This window comes from Alosa pseudoharengus, unplaced genomic scaffold (assembly GCF_046254945.1).
Source record: "Alosa pseudoharengus isolate Yale_2024_CS ecotype anadromous, Long Island Sound unplaced genomic scaffold, YU_APseudo_1.1 YU_APseudo_1.1_scf_13, whole genome shotgun sequence".
NCBI classification, from domain to species: domain Eukaryota; kingdom Metazoa; phylum Chordata; class Actinopteri; order Clupeiformes; family Clupeidae; genus Alosa; species Alosa pseudoharengus.
Window position 1 is genome coordinate 33,591,565 of NW_027468598.1, and position 16,080 is coordinate 33,607,644.

Sequence of the window (16,080 nt, forward strand, 5' to 3'; positions counted from 1 at the left end):
GCTATAAGACAGTTAGCATGAGCTGGTTTAACCTGTGAAGTCACTTGAGTTTAAGGACCCCCTCGAAAATGAGATGGTATATCTCAAGGGGCTATCCTTGAAATAAAGAATAAAGAAAGAATAAAGAATGTCGCATATTCCACTCTGGTTTAGACAGTTAGCATGAGCTGGTTTAACCTGTGAAGTCACTTGAGTATGTAGCATTCCTCTCTGGTTCAGACAGTTAGCATGAGCTGGTTTAACCGGTGAAGTCACTTGAGTATGTAGCATTCCTCTCTGGTTTAGACAGTTAGCATGAGCTGGTTTAACCTGTGTAGTCACTTGAGTATTTAGCATTCCGCTCTGGTTTAGACAGTTAGCATGAGCTGGTTTAACCGGTGAAGTCACTTGAGTATGTAGCATTCCGCTCTGGTTTAGACAGTTAGCATGAGCTGGTTTAACCAGTGAAGTCACTTGAGTATGTAGCATTCCGCTCTGGTTTAGACAGTTAGCATGAGCTGGTTTAACCTGTTAGGTCACTTGAGTATGTAGCATTCCTCTCTGGTTTAGACAGTTAGCATGAGCTGGTTTAACCTGTTAAGTCACTTGAGTATGTAGCATTCCTCTCTGGTTTACACAGTTAGCATGAGCTGGTTTAACCTGCGAAGTCACTTGAGTATGTAGCATTCCTCTCTGGTTAAGACAGTTAGCATGAGCTGGTTTAACCTGTGTAGTCACTTGAGTATGTAGCATTCCTCTCTGGTTTAGACAGTTAGCATGAGCTGGTTTAACCTGTGAAGTCACTTGAGTATGTAGCATTCCTCTCTGATTTAGACACACTTCCATTCTTCCCTCATTCTACCTCCACCTCCTCCTTCTACTACTACCTCCCTCCATACACTTGACTAGTACTTCTGCACTCTCATTCTCTGGTTGGAGTATTTATTGTCGTAGTATTTATTGTTACCTAAGGTCTCCTCAGTATTTATTGTTGTGATATTTATTTTTTCCTAAGGTCTCTGCATAGTAGTATTTATTGTTTCCTCTGCATAGTAACTTGACTGTTATTCCTCATTTTGTAATGGTGAGCACACACAAGCATCTGGAGCAGTGGGCAGCGATTTTGTGTGACCAACCTTTGGTCACCAGTCATATTCTCTGACTAGTAGGCACACTTAGGATCTGGCTCAGGTCCGGCCTGGGTCTGGCACGGAGCCGGCACCATCACCACTGGAGAGGGTGTGCCCGCCATACTGGGCCTCCTATTACAGTTTTTCTCAGTCGCTTTGGTGCTATTCTCACATCACTATTAACATTTGCACAGCAGTTGTGCATTTCTCAAAACAATTAGTGCAAACTGCAAAACCTGGATGACTTGCAAAAGCACGTCACTTGCTCAAAAGGGATAGTCCATTCCTAAAAAGCACGTATTCATGTCAATGAAACTGTCAGTGTCATCAAAATGAGAAGTCTTGACACCATCGTTTATGAACAGGATAGTCAAATGGCTTTGTCATGTTTTCATTATGACAGTTCTCTCAGTGTTTTCCAATGCAAAAAAAGGGCAGAACTCGGTGACACTACCTGAACATGCTCAAGACAGCACTATACACTACTTGTACAGCCATTTGAAAACTACAGTAAAGTTACACATTGATGTAGTTTGGGGAGTAAGTGAGTACAAGACACTGAACAAGTACATGTTTACTGTATGCTCTTTGCAATTCTACAGCATTGTGACAGAATTTGATAACTAGTTCAACAATTTTGTATGTAATGACTCAAGCAATGAAATGAAGACTATTAGTTTTATAGGGAACGACTATTCAGTATCCATAAGTATAGTTCATTTTGACTGACATGACAAAAGCAAATGATAATGTTAAAAAACAGCAGAGAATTGTATAAAAGCAACTGATACATGTCCAAAAGCATTTGCAATTTGTTCAGAGGAAGGAGAATTTGCTACTATGATGTGCACAAATGACTAAATGTTGTGGAGGTTGAACTAATAGTTATGAGAATTTTCATTCTGATCTGCAAAAAGCACCAAAGCGACTGAGAAAAACTGTAATCTGCATTACATCACACTGACGTGATCGCACCAATGGTTGCCATCTTTGATGAGGACGAGTTTGCGTGATCACACCAATGGTTGCCATTTTTGATGAGGACGAGTTGACGTGATCACACCAATGGTTGCCATCTTTGATGAGGACGAGTTGGAATTGTAGTCGCCTTGCTTCACAACCTGTCAGATAGTGCAAGCCACATTTACTCACTGAGAAGAAATACACATGGAAAGATGCTCATAGATGCACACATGCACACACACACACTCAAGTCACACAAACACACACACACACACACACACACACACATACACACACACACACACACCAGACCAGTGAGTAATCCCTACGTATGCACATGCTAGAGAGCCACACTCACACATGTATATCTAGCCCGTGGTGTTGTTCATTAAGCTCTCCTCAGGGTGTGTGAGAGTGAGTGATGTGCAGAGCTGAGCTTTGGGAGGAGAGACTGTAAGCTGAAGGGATCAGTCAGATTGACATGCCTGGGTCAGTATGTTGAGAGGTACACAGCAGCGGGGTGCCATGGTAACAGTGCCTGGGGTCAAATAATCCTATTAGCTGCTTTTCTCATTTTGTCCTCATATCACAGAATTACTATATTATAATCAATCATCAATCCCATGTCAGCTACTGATTTCGTTCTGTTTAACAGTAATTGTGCACTGTGCATGTCTGTGCAAAGTTCTTCAAGCCATAGTTGTGGTGGCCATATCCAGACTACAAGCCTTGTCCTTTTTCCGCCTTGTGAAAAAATAACAATACTAATAACCCAATACTAAATAACAATACTTGTTTATGAGTGCTGATCATGGCATTTTTCAGCTCTTTTTCTTTGATCACGTCAGGGAAGAGCATGTTGATTTCATCTGTATTGACCGCTCCCCTTGCCCGCCCCCTGTTCACCTGCCTGCCCCATGTTTCTCTCCCTCTCCGGTTCAGATCCAGGTGATCAAAATTGAGACAGAGGACAACAGAGAGACGCGGTCAGCCAAGGACGCCCTTCTGCTGTGGTGCCAGATGAAAACAGCAGGGTAAGACCCACGGGCGGCCAGCGCAGTGCCTGCGTCACCACCTGAACCACGCCCAGCAGTGTGTCTGAATATCAGCCATTTTTGCGTGTACATGAGACTACTGTATATACTGTTACATACATATGCATATACATATATAAGAAACTGTCTCACCCAGCAGCGTGTCTGAATATCAGCCATCTTTGCCTGTACACGAGACTATATACTGTTACATACATATACATATACATATACATATATAAGAAACTGTCTCATATGATAACGTACATATGTACATATATAAAACACTGTCTCTGGTTTACTGTCAAAATCTGCAACACTGAAATATGACTTGAAAAATAGAAGAGATCCCTTTGCACAGCCAACTTAAAAAGGTGCTGGTGGATTGCAGGTTTTAAAGTTCATATATAAAAAGAGGTGGCCACCGCACACTGTTATATGTTACTGAAATATGACATCTTGACACTGTCCTTATGGTGCTTTTTAAAGTGTTTCTACAGTTATGGTGATGCTACAGTATATCTGCATTACGTTGTGCTGCACTAGTATGCGAGCCAGATGCTCTCTGCAGTCGTCATAGAGTCTGCAATAGTGTAGTGCAAATACATTGCATCAATCCCAGAATACTCTATACCAGCGGTTCCCAAACTTTTATTTCCTGCGTACCACCACCTACATCTTGACTCGGCTCACATGCCCCCACCATCCGACACATAAAAATGTATGTTCTGTTGACGCATTCCAGGCATCATGTTTAATTAGCCGCCCTACATGGTAACAAATAATAAAATCAAAATGTGCAACTGGTCTATGAGCTCTCACACTGATAAAAAAACAGTGTGGAGAACAACATTATTAAACATACAGTAAAGAACAAACAGAACATGGGCTTAAGATTTGGAAAAAAAAATAATTTTTAACACCTTTCCGACATTGGCCTTTTCATCTCGCGTACCCCTTAGTGGAAGCTCGCGTACCACAGTTTGGGAATCCCTGCTCTATGCCATAGCATGCTGTCCAGATGGACTAAGCATAGTGTTGCATGAGGCATAGGCACTCTCTCCAGGGTGCTCTACTCTCAGAGTCTAGGTACCCTGCCTCTGTAACTGACACAGTGTGCAAGATGGTAGTATACTATCTGTACCGTAATTTCCCAACTATTAGCTGCGATTTATACATTGATTTTGCTAAGTTTCTTCAACTATAAGGTTAGTACACAGGGGTTAGTTAATGTGGTATTAATACTTTAACTTGCATAAAACCCTGTAATGAGGTTTATACACAATGTGGCTAATACACAGGAAATTACTTTATACTTTCCGTGTGCTTTTCCCAGACTCAAGAATGTAATATTCATCAACACCCAGCATTATAGAGGTGATGTTTTGACAGACAGCTCATTGGAAGTCTTTTGCTGTCCTACTTCAGTGACATGGCCTACAAGAGACACAAGGCGCCGTCTGACAGCACACTCATTTGACAGAGCTAACATGGAATGGAGATTTGTTTATTGCAGCTCTGCACTACTGTACATGCCATAAATCAACTAGAAAACAGAGGGGACAGCCTTAGTGGAGCCTTGGGCTGATTCCCAGTGCGGTGTGCTTTTAAGGATCAACTCCCCAGTAATCAATGACAAATGTCTACAGTAACAGCTGTCATGATCAGTGTGTGTTTACTTAAAAGTCCCCGTAGAAAACAAAATTCGAGTTCCACAGCTATGATATAAATGCCTGTGTATTAGCCTTTAACATGCCAAAGGGAGGTGTAATCTTTAATTAGAGGCAATTATGTAATTGATTTCTTGTAGGTATAGAGATATGTAGCTGATGTTTAGCGATATGACCATTGTGCAAAGCCTTCCAGTAGAACAGTGTTCAAAGGTTGTGTGTGTGTGTAGTAGAAAAGTGGCCAAAGGTTATGTGTGTGCTGGGGGGTGCTGTGGCACAACTGGTCACAACGCCCGTACCATACTTGGATCGACGTGTCCACAGAGACCCGGGTTCGAGTTCGGCCCATTTTCCGATCCCACTCCACCTCTCTCTCACCCACTTGCTTACTGTCAAGATTAAAGACATAAACGCCCCCCAAAAAATATATATAATTATTTTCTAAAAAAGGTTGTGTATGTGCACGTGTGTGCGTGTGGGTGTGTGTGTGCCATGATAATAACGCAAGTTGTGTGTGGTTTTGCACAGGTACCCTGAGGTGAACATTCATAACTTCACCACCTGCTGGAGGGATGGCCTGGCTTTCAACGCACTCATTCACAGGCACAGGTCAGCTGCGACACACACACACACACTCATATTACACACACACACACATGTTCCGTAATCTGTGGTTATTTCTGCATAGAGTTGGACACTGACTGACAATGACACTGCTCCAAACCATGCCCTCATATCACACTGTTGTTCTACTTCAGAACAAAAGCACATACTGACACAAATAAGATTACATCCATGTAACACCATACATATTGAAGGCCTATCTATGCTTTAACATTACGCCTGAGTGTTGCCTGAGACAGATTCGTTGTCATGTTTCCAGACCTGATTTAATCGAGTTCCATAAGCTGGCCAGGTCTAACGCCACTCACAACCTCCAGCAAGCCTTCAACGTCGCAGAACAGAACCTTGGCCTCACCAAGCTCCTGGACCCTGAAGGTAATCGTCAAATGGATCAGCTCGATACAGTATTAAGGGCCATTCACACCACGAACGATAACCATAAAGCTATCTTAACTATGAGAATAGGTAGGTACACACTGACCAATGATAAGGAAAGTCTCTCCTGGTGTTGATGAATGTGATGTCTAAAATGTGATGGATTCTGATTGGCTGTCAGCTTTTTATCGTTCTCAAAAGTGATCTCAAAAAAGTGATCCCTAATGACAATCATTTCTCTCTTGTCAAGGACCGTATTGTAGAAACCCCGAGTGAAAAAAGACAGAGAAGATGAACGAGTTTGCAAGAGGATTTCCAGGGCCACCCCTGATACCAAAACGTTATGAGATTAGGCAGATTGCAGTATTTTGACAGCAGCTTGCTTGTTTCCTCGATCTAACTCTCCTCGCTCCCTTCTCCCTCCCATCCCACACCTGTCCAAACCCAGACGTGAACACGGAGAACCCGGACGAGAAGTCCATCATAACATATGTGGTGTCCTTCTACCACTACTTCTCCAAGATGAAGGCCCTTATTGTAGAGGGGAAAAGGATAGGCAAGGTAAGAGGAAAGAAGAGTGATCCTTTAATATCCACATGTCCCAAATAACTATGGCATATCAGTGCATAGTCTTACATCTTATTTCTGTGTTTTTTTGTTTGTGTGTGTGGGGGGAGGGGGTGGCCAGATGGTTGGCTATGATGAGATGTAGTCTCTTTTTAAAGCTGCAGTTGGCAAGTCTGACAGATTGAGGGGACTTAGCCAAAATTTTGAATGGTTACAACTGTCATGCCCCTCCCCCACTACCAACGAGCACCCTCTCATCGAGTTTGTGCTCGTCCGTGCGCACCAGACTGCACCAGACTGTGATTGACAGTCAGATCTCACACAGCCCTGCTCTGATTGGACCAGAAGAACCGGGAGCTGTGGATTTTTGCAAAACAAATAACAGGCTCTATAGGTGGAGGTAGAAGTACGGGTTTTTTTCTAAAACCGGCTGATTTCTGTTTTTCTGTCGGAGCATAGTGTCGGTTTCAGTGAATATGGTCAAACAAATCTTGCCAATTGCAGCTTTAAGGTTAACAAAGCTTCTCCTGAATTGTTGCTCTGATTGTGACCTTAGGTCCTGGACAACGCTATTGAGGCGGAGAAGATCATCGAGCGATACGAGGAGCTGGCGTCGGAACTGTTGGAGTGGATCGAGAAGACCATCAGCATAATCAGCAACCAGAAGTTTGCCAACTCGCTCACCGGTGTCCAGCAGCAACTCCAGGCCTTCACCACCTACTGCACCATCGAGAAGCCCATCAAGTAAGTCAGACAGCTCTGGGACGTCTTCGGAATGTCTCTGAGACTTTTCTAAGACATCTCGGAAATGTTTCTAAGACATCACTAGCACTTTTGTAAGGCATCTCTGAGACTTTACTAAGATAACTCTGAGATGTTTCTAAGACATCTCTGAGCCTTTTTTCTAAGACATCTCTGAGCCTTTTTTCTAAGACATCTCTGAGATGTTTCTAAGACATCACTAACACTTTTGTAAGACATCTCTGAGACTTTACTAAGACATCTCTGAGATGTTTCTTAGACATTTGCAAGTCCTTACTGAGATGTTCGTGAGACATCAGTGAGATATCTGTGAGAGCTTGTATAGCCAAGCAGTGTTTCCCAGAGAATTGAATTCCATTTGTGGTGGTTGGTTTGCAGAATTAACTTGAATGCAACAGTTTTTTAACAAATTAGCACAGCGTGGCTATGATGCTAACCAGATTTAAGCACAATTTAGTACAACCTGGAAAATCATTGTGTGGTGGTCAATGTTGATTGGGCCGCCACAAATAAGTCAATGTATGGGAAGCACTGGCCAAGACACGTCATGGTTTACACATTAATGTGTCTATCATTCGCCTTTAAGCTGTCCGGCTGACCACTTGTGGTCAGATTTCGTTACATCACTTCCACTAGACGTCTCCTTGTTAGGGACATATCAGGGAAAAATCTGTTTTTTCTTAGTTTATTTTCCCTTGCCAGCACCTCTTAGGGTGTGCATTCTTTTCTATATTTATAGGGACATATCAGGGCACATTAGTGTTTACACTACTGAAGATGTGTGGTCAAATGCATCCCAGTCCACTTTGGCAAGTGGTGTGAGTGATAACAATGTGTCTTGGTGGTTATTTACCCTTGTGCTTGGCACTGTCCACTCGTGGATTCGATCGGCCAAGATGCATTTTCAAGAGTAAACTGGGTCTCTGTGACCTCTGTGAGGAGTGTTGAGTCACACCGAGTTTGCCTCTCAGCGTGTGGCCCTTCAGCAGGTTGTCATGGTGATCAAGTGTACGTGTTCAGCTTGATTTCACCTTGTTGTGGTCTCTAGGGAAGCATCCGGCTGGAGCGTGTTAGTCAGACACTCGAGAGCTCAGTTGGTGGGTACTCACTGGTTGATTACCATTAGTTGACATTCAGTTTTGGAGAGCCATGGTCTCAAAGTTAGCAGATGTTTTGTCAAATCAGGCCAGATCCTGAGAGGTAGAACGATAAACACTTTACACAGATTACATCTAGTCACATCTAGTTTTCAGATAGTCACATCATAAATAGTCAAAGTTGAGATGACACAGAAGGTAAAGTTAAAGTTGACTGATTTTTAGCAGATGTTTTTATCTAACACTGACTCACGATGGCGGTTGGGGAATCAAACCTGCATCGACCAATCGCTTCTCTACCACACCCGCGATAAGCAGGCTTGAGACAGGGACTCACCCCACAGACAGGTCTGTGACTTTTCACTGTATTTGTGAAAAATATTATATTTCCTCTCTGAAGCCCCCCCCTCTCTATTCCGTTGCCACTCCCCTCATATATGTATGTGTATATCCCCTCATATATGTATGTGTATATCGCTGTGTTGATCCCACAGCCCCCCCGCAGTCATACTCTGCCTCCGTGTTGAGAGGCCTCTCTCCCAGTCTGAAGCGCTGCTCAGCCCTGAGGCCTCCTCCGCCCTTTTCAGCAGAAGTCTGTGCGCGTCTAGACCATTTAAACATCAGGACCGATTAGACCTGCGAAGCCTGATTTCACTTGACTATTTGTAAGAGTAGTGCAAGTGCAGTGTGGGAGTCATAGGGACTGTGGCTATAAATTATCCTTCTCATGCTGTACAAAATGGTGTGATGTGTGTGTGAGGTTAACTTGGAGATCTTGGAGAAAGAATTTACAACACCTTATTTTCCTGGTGCATCTGAGGTAGCGTTACCTTGTGTTGATAGCATGTGTAGTTCATATGACTTGCCTATCTGAGGTAGCGTTACCTTGTGTTGATAGCATGTGTAGTTCATATGACTTGCCTATCTGAGGTAGCGTTACCTTGTGTTGATAGCATGTGATAGCACTTGCCTATCTGAGCCTTCTCCTCTCCCTCCTGAAAGTATTGTGACATACTGTACATCAGAGCTCACCCAGAATAGATCAGTGAATGTTTGAGTGAAGGTTCATGTTGTCTTTGCAAACATTCCAGAATTGTTTGTTTTAAACAGCAGCCCTCAGTCCAGCGTCCATGTTTATTTGCTGAGAACTACCTCCTTTAGAACGTTGTTGTTTGGAAACATTCACAGTGTACTCTAAGCAAACAAACTGTATAAAAAAACATTCATGAATGTTTGTCTTTGATTGCTATTTTCACCACACCTCTGGTCCATAGCGAGCTGCCAGACGTGTGCCAGATCTGGGCCAGGCATGGTCCGTGGCCGGCTGCAGTCCCTGCTGGGATCTGAAGCCCTGAGTATCAGGCTCTCTGGGTCTAGAGGCAGCCCTGGTCTCTTACATAAGCAATGGCATATGCTCCATGGTGACACATCATCCTGACACTTCGGCAGAGACACTAGTTTTAAACTCTTTGTCAGCAATGCTACCGTACACACACAGACACACACACACCCACACACGCACACACACACTCACACACACACACACACACACACACACACACACACACACACACACACACACACACACACACACACACACACACACACACACACGTATACTGTGTATATATATATATATATATACATGGTTTTGCTAGCATTGTCAAACTGCTCGTCATGGATAGCTCTTCTGTTACAGAAATAACTCGAAAAGACTGTAATTTCTAATCTCTAAACCTGCAACTCTTGAAACTTCTCTCGTGTTTCAATTCTCTGTTGTCTGATTATGTGTGTGTGTGTGTATGTGTACATGTGTGTGTGTGTGTGTGTGTGTGTGTGTGTGTGTGTGTGTGTGTGTGTATCTGCAGATTCCAGGAGAAAGGTAACCTGGAGGTGCTCCTCTTCACCATCCAAAGCAAGCTCAGAGCCAACAACCAGAAGCCATACGTGCCTCACGAAGGGAAGCTCATCTCGGACATCAACAAGGTGACCAAACAAACTCGCCAACCCGATTTGAAAGGGATTCACTTAGTGTAATAGGAATTTAATGCTGTTGGGAACAATTGAATCACTGTCATTGTGTGTTAAGCTCTTGATAGCTTATTTATTACGTATTTTACTGTAAGGTTGTTTTATTGCACAGTCTTGGTAACCTTGCTTAACGCCGTGTCCTAACTACATGTTGAACACTGTGTCCTAACTACATGCTTAACACCGTGTCCTAACTACATGCTTAACACTGTCCTAACTACATGCTTAACACCGTGTCCTAACTACATGCTTAACACCGTGTCCTAACTACATGCTTAACACTGTGTCCTAACTACATGCTTAACGGCGTGTCCTAACTACATGCTTAACATTGTGTCCTAACTACATGCTTAACACCATGTCCTAACTACGTGCTTAACACCGTGTCCTAACTACGTGCCATAGTAAAGGGTAAACATTGCCGCAATAGAATGACATATTTAAAGGTGCTCTAAGTGAAGTTAAGCAGTTTCTGAGCGAAACATTTTTTTGTCACATACAGCAAACATCACTTCACCATCTGCTAGCTGCCTGTGCATTGAATATACTGTAAAAAACGTGGTCTCTGTGGACAGCCCAGGCTCCAGAAACGGCAACAAAAACAACTTGGTCCAGCCTGGACCATAAAAACATAACAAACTGTTCCAGTCATGAGATGCGTGATTAGGAGAGTTTCAATTGCACTAGAGGGAGCGGGAGCGAGTAGCGAGCTAGCTCTCTGTTTTGTTTGAACGTCAACAGAAGTGATGTTACCCAACATTGCTTAGAGCACCTTTACCAGATTCAGTGTGGACAGAGAGCGTTCACTGCTACATGACAGCCAGACACACGCTGCACATGCAGTTAGGACAACCTGTGTGATCAGCAGCTCTGACCTGTGCTCATGAATGACCTTTCACCTTTGACCTTTCACCTCTGTGCTCTCCGTCCTGGCAGGCGTGGGAGAGGCTTGAGAAGGCGGAGCATGAGAGGGGCGTGGCCTTGAGGACGGAGCTGATTCGCCAGGAGAAACTGGAGCTGCAGGCGCAGCGCTTCGACCACAAGACCACCATGCGCCAAGCGTGGCTTAATGAAAACCAGCGGCTAGTCTCACAGGTGAGTGCACAGGTGAGTGCACAGGTGAGTGCACTGCAGGAGAGTAGGTAGTAGTCACACAGGTGAGTGGCACTGCAGGAGAGTAGGAAGTGGTTTCACAGGTGAGTGGCACTGCAGGAGAGTAGGTAGTAGTCTCACAGGTGAGTGGCACTGCAGGAGAGTAGGTAGTAGTCTCACAGGTGAGTGCACAGGTGAGTGCACTGCAGGAGAGTAGGAAGTAGTAACACAGGTGAGTGGCACTGCAGGAGTGGCACTGCAGGAGAGTAGGAAGTGGTCTCACAGGTGAGTGCACTGCAGGAGAGTAGGAAGTGGTCTCACAGGTGAGTGGCACTGCAGGAGTTGGAGCAGGAGAGTAGGAAGTTGTGAGCATGTGGTAAATGTGATGCTGATAAAATCTCATTTAAAGTCTTAGGGCTCTGTTTTAGCGATCTAAAACGACTGGTCAGAGATGCAAGGTTTAAGGTGTGTCCAGTCCACATTCGCTAATTTAAAGGTGTGATTTTGTTATCAGAGGCCAGGCGCTTTGTTCAATAGGTTTGTTCTTATGTGTCTTAATCAGTCATGGGTGTGTTTTGGGTGCAACATCCTTCAAACCAATGAGAGTGACATCTGTCATTCCTTTTAAGAGCAAGCAGCGCAATATCAAACAGCGTGTCAATATTTTGACAGGCAGCACATTTGAAGGAATCTGTTTGCGCACAAGACCGGGATTCACAGGGATTCCACTAAACCTTGCTTTAATAAAACCTGTGTGTGACTAGCAGAGTATAGTCTACATGCATCTGCACTTGCGTCTTATTTGAGCTCATAGGCAAAGTGAAACTAACTTCACCATGGTCTCATACAGTAGGTAACGACAAAACAGTTTTACACAGTTATTTACTTTCACCATTGACTGACAAGGGGTTACAATCGAAAATATTGCCTGAAAAAAGCAACACTTACCCCAAATAATGTTTGAATGACTAAATAAAACTCCTAACGATATTTATCCTGCAGATGAGTTGTTTGGAACTTGTTGCTAAGAGCTGCTTACATCTTGTGACAGTGTATCTTCAGCTGTGCTTTATATGCGCCTTTCGCTATAGACTAGGTCTTTCTTGGTCAGTGGTGTAATGATTTTTAGAGTTTGTAAGATACCGATTTTTGGATCATGCGCCAGACCACACCAATTTCTTTAATTGTGTCAATTTAATTGTCATGCTACCCAGTGTTGAGTCTGGGGACATGCCGCATTCAACCTGCACTGTGACTGCAAGAGTAAACACTCAACTCAACTGTAATGATGACACTCCATGAATGAGACATTTAATAAGACTTTGAATAATTAGATTAGATTAGATTAGATTCAACTTTATTGTCATTTAGCAGAGTACAGGTACAGAGCCAATGAAATGCAGTTAGCAAGAAGAATAAGAACAGTGAGTTACAGTGAGTGAATGCTCTAAATCAGCTTTTTACCACCTCAAAAATATTGCCAAACTCAGAGGGCTGATGTCAAAACATGACTTAGAAAAACTCATTCATGCATTTATCTCCAGCAGGGTTGATTACTGCAATGGACTGTTCACAGGCCTTCCTAAAAAGACTATTAAACAGCTTCAGGTGATACAAAATGCAGCAGCTAGGATTCTAACAAAAACTAAAAGAACTGACCACATTACTCCAATTCTTAAGTCCTTGCACTGGCTTCCAGTAAGTCACAGAATTGACTTTAAAGCACTATTGCTTGTTTATAAATCAGTAAATGGAGCAGGACCTAAATACTTGTCAGACATGCTTCAGCAGTACACACCTTCTCGTCCTCTCAGGTCCCAGGTGAAAAACCTGCTAGTAAAACCTACTGTTAGAACTAAACATGGTGAAGCAGCTTTTAGCTGCTATGCGGCTCAGCTGTGGAACCAACTTTCGGATGACATCAAAAAGGCCCCAACTGTAGCCAGTTTTAAATCTAGACTTAAGACCAAACTGTTCTCAGATGCTTTCTGCAAACTGTGCCGAGTTACAAATTCTTATTATTCTACTTTGTATACTTTTTTTACTACTTTTGCCTTTGTTTTTGCTTACTAATTATTCTTTATTTTTAAATGATTTTACCTTGTGTTTTATGTTTTCTTTTTATTATGATCTTTACCTTTTAACTATTCTTTGACTATATTGCCCTTCTATGCTTTTATTTGTTATTATTGTTTGGTTTTGTTTATGTAAAGCACATTGAATGACCTCTGTGTATGAAATGTGCTATATAAATAAACTTGACTTGACTTGACTTGAATGTGATGGATTTCCAAGCTTACATACCATTGGATTATCTCATTTTTGTAATGAGTTTACTGATGAGATCCCTCCACTTATGTGTACTTTGGTCTGATTTTGAACGGGTAAGAGCACTTGACTTGTCTCTTCAGGACAACTTTGGCTACGACCTGCCAGCGGTGGAGGCAGCCATGAAGAAGCATGAGGCCATCGAGGCGGACATCTCGTCCTACGAGGACCGCATCAGCGTGGTGGTCGAGCTGGCAGCAGAGATGGAAGCCGAGGGCTACTACGACATCCGACGGATCTCCGCCCGCAAGGAGAACATCCTGGGCCAGTGGAAGCTGCTCAAGGAGCTGGTGGTGGGCCGCAAGACGCGGCTGGAGAAGAACCTGGCCCTGCAGAAGACCTTCCAGGACATGGTCTACATGATCGACTGGATGGAGGAGATACAGGTACCAACAGCAGGGCCTCAGTGGTGGTCTGTGGTCTGCCTGAATAACACTGACATTTTAAGTGTGGTTGTTTGTGGTGGTAGTGGTGGGGGAGATCTATGACATTGTGAGAAAGCTCCTTTCTGACTTTCTGTCAATGGATTTAGATATGTCACACACATTCTTCATGTTTCTAAACTATTATTGGACCAAATACCAACAAGTAAATCTATTTGATAGAACGACTCTAGACTTAATGTCTAGATTTCCAAAATTTGACTTACAGTCATATCCCAAAGGAATTCTTTTGTGTCGCTCAGTATGTTATGGACAAACAATAAGCAAACGTAACTGTTTATTTTGCATTGCTTTGAATGAAAGTCTCAAGCAAAAGACTCGATTTCACCCCTTGTGAGACTGAATCTGTCTCCTTTCTCCCGCTGTCCTTTTCTCCCTCCCTCTCCCTCTCCTTCCCTTTCTCCCTCTCTCCCTCTCCTTCCCTTTCTCCCTCTCTCCCTCCATCTATCCCTCTCCTTCCCTTTCTCCCTCTCTCCCTCCTTCCCTTTCTCCCTCTCTCCCTCCATCTATCCCTCTCCTTCCCTTTCTCCCTCTCTCCCTCCATCTATCCCTCTCCTTCCCTTTCTCCCTCTCTCCCTCCATCTATCCCTCAGATCCAACTGCTGTCTAAAGACTTTGGGAAACACCTGCTGGAGGTGGACGACCTGCTGCAGAAGCACAGCCTTCAGGAGGCCGACATCTCAGTGCAGGCCGAGAGAGTGCAGACCCTGAACACTGTGGCCCTCAAGTTCACCGCCATCGAAGGTGAGTGCTGCGGTCCTCAGATTGCCCCTGTAGTAAAGCACATGAAGCTCGCTGGGCAACAGAGTCCTCAGATTGCCCCTGTATAGTAAAACACATGAAGCCCCCTGGGCAACAGGGTCTTTAGATTGCCCCTGTATAAGTTATATATAGTTATACACTACAGTTCAGAAGCTGGGGGTCACTTAGGAATGCCCCCTTTTTGAAGGAAAAGTTTATTATTTGTCCATTAAAATAACATCAAATTAAAAAACAAATCCAGTAAAGAAATGGTTCATGTTGGAAATGACTATGGCGGATGACTGAAAAGAAATCTACCATTAGGAATCCAGGACCAGGTGCCAGGTATGCATTCAGGGGAGTCATCCTGCGTGATGTTTTGTTGTTTGTTTATGATTTGATAGTTGTGTTGTTTTGTTTGGCTGTAAAGCAAATCCACTGACCCCAAGAGCAGTCAACAACAAGTCAACAAGCCTCCTAGTCTTCCACACTAGCACTGCCTGTGTTTAGTCTGTGTGTAATTAAGACATTATGTATAAGACACCCATCCCACCCTCCACTCTAATTACTGCTATTAGCACATTGGGCTGATACCGCACTTAAGGCTCACAACAGCAACGGCTCTGGAGCTTCTGGAGCCGTGTCTACATATGGAGCACTCTAGAGTTCAAACAGAGTTCTGTAACCATGTCTACATATGGAGCACTCTAGAGTTCAAACAGACAGTTCTGGAATTATGAGACCATTCTGTTCCATCCTGTTTAGTGGTACAGTAGGAGCTTTGGTGTTGTATGAATCGCATTATGTGCTGAGTCTAAAACCTGTTCTTTTGAATTTTTTTTTACAATTTTTAACAACATAAAGTGGCTTTGTAAAAGCATGCGAGGTATCCTGTTTGGTCAAAAAACTGATAAATTGGATAAAATATGTAAATAAGACGATGGCCATATTTTTACATTGTAAAAGATCCTAGGGTAAAGTTAGTGATTTTTATTCCAGTGTAAATCTTTACTGTAGGTCCGCCACAAGATGGCAAGCATGTGTCTTACGAACCTTAAGTGCTCACAGCTGACGGTGGCTCAAAGCCCCTGATTTTCCACTCATGCTGAAAATGTGGCAGTTATCACCCTGAGTCTGAGCGCTGCCCCCCCCTCCCCGTGGCATGTCATGTGCACTTCGCACGCAGTGGGCAGGTGTACTCTCGTCCCCATCCCGCTGTGCCTGACCAGATTGGCACAGTAGCC

General features: G+C 43.6%; 1 protein-coding gene across 1 annotated transcript in view; it reads left to right on the forward strand.

The window, feature by feature from the left end:
• The window catches only part of sptbn4b (spectrin, beta, non-erythrocytic 4b), a 96,035-nt gene that overhangs the window by 9,011 nt on the left and 70,944 nt on the right, over positions 1-16,080 (forward strand). The window contains exons 4-12 of the mRNA XM_076282894.1: positions 3,015-3,106; positions 5,305-5,385; positions 5,660-5,775; positions 6,224-6,336; positions 6,899-7,086; positions 10,070-10,187; positions 11,169-11,327; positions 13,736-14,038; positions 14,689-14,839. Coding sequence (XP_076139009.1) covers positions 3,015-3,106; positions 5,305-5,385; positions 5,660-5,775; positions 6,224-6,336; positions 6,899-7,086; positions 10,070-10,187; positions 11,169-11,327; positions 13,736-14,038; positions 14,689-14,839 — 1,321 coding nt within the window. The remainder of the gene's footprint in view (positions 1-3,014; positions 3,107-5,304; positions 5,386-5,659; positions 5,776-6,223; positions 6,337-6,898; positions 7,087-10,069; positions 10,188-11,168; positions 11,328-13,735; positions 14,039-14,688; positions 14,840-16,080) is intronic.